General features: G+C 42.1%; 1 protein-coding gene across 1 annotated transcript; it reads right to left on the bottom strand.

Annotated features, from left to right (window-relative positions):
- Nucleotides 1-3,104: 3,104 nt before the first annotated feature.
- LOC136886252 (zinc finger protein 84-like) lies at nt 3,105-4,580 on the bottom strand (the record flags this gene model as incomplete). The annotated part of the gene is made up of 1 exon (XM_067158986.2): nt 3,105-4,580. A coding segment is annotated over one exon (1,272 nt), but the record flags the coding sequence as incomplete, so codon positions are not given.
- Between the last annotated feature and the right edge of the window lie 405 nt (nt 4,581-4,985).

Raw genomic sequence — 4,985 nt, 5'->3', positions numbered from 1 at the left:
CTTCAACAAATTCTCAGTTATTTACTTCTATCGAAAAACTGTCGCTAACAAAAGCTATAGGAATCGTTTATGTTGTGTACATTTTTAGCGTGGAGCGATAATTCCGGAGATCTTCAGTGCAGTTTGTACGTAGTGTCATTGAACTGCAGGGCTCGTAACTCGCCTGTTAGGAGGGAAATTTCTCGCTTATTCGGCGACTGATAATACACATAGCGTAAAATATAATATACCGTGCGGTGTAGATAATGAAAATAATAATACATGGAAGATATGAAGGCTCATGGAGGAGTAGAAGGTGTCTTGTAAGGCAGATCCTCCGACGAAGGTGGCCATCATCTGCCGTGTACTGCGTGTTGCAGGGAACAGTACTATTCCCTGAGTGTGTAGTAATTATGAACATTAAATAAGAACGTACTGAGTTAGTGACATCGAACTGGACAGGCCATGAGTAGTTTTGATCCTCCAAAATTGTCGTACCACTGTCTAAAATTATGCTATATTCCTAATAGCACTAGGAAAGTGATGTAGACTGTTGTATAACTACTACTGCTACTCCCTGAAAGGGTCGGCGGGCCTCCTACACGATAACGCCGTCTCTTAGTGTCCCCTTCAAAAGTGGTAATAATTTAGTAAAAGGAAATGATTTATTTCATCAGCGTGTTGGAACATTATTTAATCGCCAAGAGGGTGAGATTCTGTATTTCCGTGCTAGTGCGAGCCAGCCACTTGCGGACCGGTTTTTCCCGACCTACTTAGAGAACGAGGAAGCAGGGTGGAATTCCTGTTATGTGGCCTTCAAACACATGTGTGCGTACCACGTGACCCGGCGAGCAGCCTGATCTCAATCGATCAATAAATGGAAAGTCAAGTGACGTGAAACTGGAGCAGCCAATAAAAATGACAATCTTCACAGGAATGCAACAAATCCACCAATTAGATGTAATTAAGGGGCGCACCTACGTCTAGGATAGGAAATTAATGGTAATTCCAGAGCAAAATTTTATAGAGGGTTTTGTACTTCTGGACGCTAAATTTGAGCATTACTCTGACTGCAGCTACGGAAGAGACTGGACGTCGTTTGCTTCACTGGAAGACTTTACATTAGAGAAGGCAGCGAGGACTGTATAAACAGCAATTCAGACACTCGGAAAAATTAGCTACGATTTTATTTAGGGTTGTCCTAAGATAAGCGTCTACATCCAAATTATAAAGCATCGTGTGTGTATCCTGGGCTATTGCTAAGACTTTTGTTAGTTTCAGCTTTCTACGAGAACTTGGAAGAAGGAAGGTCCTTGGTTCGAGTTCACTGCAAGATGGTTATCCAGTTCCGCGAAGAATACTACAAGTTCCTGTGTATCTTCAGCTCCTCCATGAGTCACTAAGCATGTAAGGCGTCGGACATGGGCGAGACTTCGTTCGATGGAAGGTGATGTGACCACGTGCTAGGTCATCAGCCAAAATCCAGTTCACACCAGCCACATGAGCATTCTTTAAGAATTCAATTTCTTTCTATCTTTGTAAAATGTTTGTAAACGTAGCCTTACCTTATTCATTTAGATTTCTATTAGTTTTGCAGTAGTTAGACTTTTCATTCTTCTTTCTTTGGTGAGAGGTAGTTAGTGCCCTGGAATGAGTGTGTGTTTGTTCTATTAGTTAGAAATGAGTGTATGTCATCGAGAGAGACCTCAACTGTCCTAAGAATTTAGAAGGCAGGAGAGATGAAAAAATAAATGAACCCCGCGTTAATTTTGATTGGTTTTGAAATAATTTGAAAATTAATTGAGACAAATTAGGACAGTGTTCTAGTGTTTTTCTTAGTGTAGAATTTCATTCTACGATGGTACGACATGTTTGTGGGTTCGAGTTTGTTTAGAGTCATCCGAGTAACTTCATACGACAGCTTTGCGAGTGAGATTATGCACGGTCAGGAATATGATAATAATAATAATAATGAGTAAAAATAATTAAACCTAATTACGGGCGAAAATGATTTAATAAGGTCATGGGTTTAATGTTAGTTATTTTTGGAAAGTATTATCGTGTGCTCACTTTATGTAAAGTAAGCCTGGGACATGGCAATTCTCCGGACGGAGTAATGACGAATTAGATGTATGTTTTCTGCGCTATTAATTTGAGTATGACTTGCAGATGGGCATTATATTTTGAGTAATAATTTATGCATCCATTAGAGTCAATTTTGGGAAGAGATGTGTCACTGGACATGATTTCTTCGAACTTCAGTGCAGAGTAATCGAGAGCCACGACATTATAGGTGAATAAAAATAAATGCCGCAACTCATGTACCGTAAGCGCGTACTCTAATATTTTGACCTACACTATTTACAATAAAAAATGTTCTATTTTATGTGACAGTAGGATATATCAAAAATTTTCTGCTACATGGAAAAGGATGGAATCATGAATATATTTGAGGGTTTAAAAGACAAGAGAGAGCTTACAGATTCTGTGATTGCTCGCTCTTACAACATGCAGGAGGTACAAATAATGCTTCCTTTCAGTCCATCCGCAGGAGAGGAGTTCTAATAAATTTACAGAAATATGTAGCATCAGGATCTACACACAATAATATGGCAGCTGATCCAGCACAAAACATTCCCATCCCAAGTCACAACATAGCTCCACCTATTAAGAGCTATGTCCAAGGAATTGCTTGCTAATTTAGTACAGTATTATGAACAATATGCTGCTACTTCCACAACATTACGGTGTGCAAGGGACTTTGCTGTGACCTAGACGAAATGCCAGTTGAAGACAGTGGAAACTCACTTCAGACAGTGCCATTTGTACCTACTGTATATCGAAGGCAGAAATCTATGTTGATGGTTGCAGAGTAGGCTGATCTGTGGTCTGACAGCATGCACTCCAACCGGCCAACCAAGAAGAGGAGGGGTGGCTATGGTTCCACCGTGATTCTACACCTCTGCATATGGGACACAGAAACGGGCTGTTCCCTTACCATTCGCCTGCAGTAAGGCGACTGATGGGACAGTTCCTTGTATATGTCATGGCCACCAAATATCTTGCCCTCACCACAAATCTCCTTGCTTAAGATTATGATGCCTGTTGATTAAAAGGGCCTAAAATCTAGTTCATTGTTTTAAGAGAAAGTACAACTAGGCAACCATCCCCTATATATATTAGTAATCGGAGAGAAGAAATGGAAGGGGGCTGACACTAGGAAAAATGATGGTATCAGCTAAGAAGGACCATGCCCTTTGAGGAAAATAAGACTCCCTAGGCTCCATACATAATACAGATTTGCCGCAGACATTGCACCTGTAAGGCTTCTAGCCTGTATGGGTCCGCATATGTTCGGTAAGTTTACCTCTCTGTATGAATGATTTGCCACAGACATTGCAGCTGTATGGCTTCTCGCCTGTATGGGTAAGCATATGATCGGTCAGAGTGCCTTTCGTTGTGAATGATTTGCCACAGACATTACAACTGTAAGGCTTCTCGCCTGTATGGGTCCGCATATGTTCGGTAACTTTACCTCTCTTTATGAATGATTTGCCACAGACATTGCAGCTGTATGGCTTCTCGCCTGTATGGGTACGCATATGATCGGTCAGACTGCCTTTCCTAGTGAATGATTTGCCACAGACATTGCAACTGTTAGGCTTCTCGCCTGTATGAGTCCGTATATGTTCTGTAAGTTTACCTCTCTGTATGAATGATTTGCCGCAGACATTGCAGCTGTATGGCTTCACGCCTGTATGAGTAAGCATATGATCGGTGAGAGTGCCTTTCGTTGTGAATGATTTGCCACAGATATTGCACCTGTAAGGCTTTTCGCCTGTATGGGTCCGCATATGTTCGGTAACTTTACCTCGCTTTATGAATGATTTGCCACAAACATTGCAGCTGTATGGCTTCTCGCCTGTATGGGTACGCATATGATCGGTCAGACTGCCTTTCGTTGTGAATGATTTGCCACAGACATTGCAATTGGAAGGCTTCTCGCCTGTATGGGTCCGTATATGTTCGGTTAGGTTCCCTCTCAGTATGAATGATTTGCCACAGACATTGCAGCTGTAAGGCTTCTCGCCTGTATGGGTACGCATATGTTCGGTTAGTTTACCACTCTGCATGAATGATTTTCTACAGACATTGCAGCCGTATGGCTTCTCCCCTGTATGGGTCCGCATATGACCAGTTAGAATGCCTTTCTTAATGAATGATTTCCTACAGACATTGCAGCTGTAAGGCTTCCCGCCTGTATGGGTCCGCATATGACCAGTTAGAATGCCTTTCTTAATAAATGATTTCCTACAGACATTGCAGCTGTAAGGCTTCTCGCCTGTATGGTTCCGCATATGTTCTGTTAGTTTACCTCTCTGTATGAATGATTTGCCACAGACACTGCACGTAAAAGGCTTCTCGCCTGTATGGGTCCGCATATGATCGGACAGATTGCCTTTCCTTATGAATGATTTGCCACAGACATTGCAGCTGTATGGCTTCTCGCCTGTATGGGTCCGCATATGACCGGTTAGAATGCATTTCTGAATGAATGATTTGCCACAGACATTGCACCTGTATGGCTTCTCGCCTGTATGGGTCCGCATATGTTCAGTTAGACTGCCTTTCTGAATGAATGACTTGCTACAGACATTGCATCTGTTTGGCTTCTCTCCTGTTTGAGTCAGCTTGTGATAAGATAAACTGCTTTTCTTGACATACGATTTGCAGCATACAGTGCTTAAGTGAGGCTTGTTGCCTGTGTGAATACCAATGTGACCTGCTAGTTTTTTCCAGCTGAAGGATTTTCCACAGACGTTGCAGCAGTATCGGTTCTCTCCCGTGTCAGACCGCATAACGTCCGGCCTTTTCCTGAAATTTTTATGAGATACTGAGCAATCGTTTATAATCCCACCTTTATGCAATCGCGTGTCACCAGTCAGCATTTTCCCCTTTTTAAAGCAATTATCAGAAAATCCGCACACTTGGAGCGGGTGGATCCT

Source organism: Anabrus simplex, chromosome X (genome assembly GCF_040414725.1).
Source record: "Anabrus simplex isolate iqAnaSimp1 chromosome X, ASM4041472v1, whole genome shotgun sequence".
In the NCBI taxonomy this organism is placed as follows: domain Eukaryota; kingdom Metazoa; phylum Arthropoda; class Insecta; order Orthoptera; family Tettigoniidae; genus Anabrus; species Anabrus simplex.
Note: the sequence above shows the minus strand (reverse complement) of the source record. Positions and strands in the feature narration are given on the sequence as shown.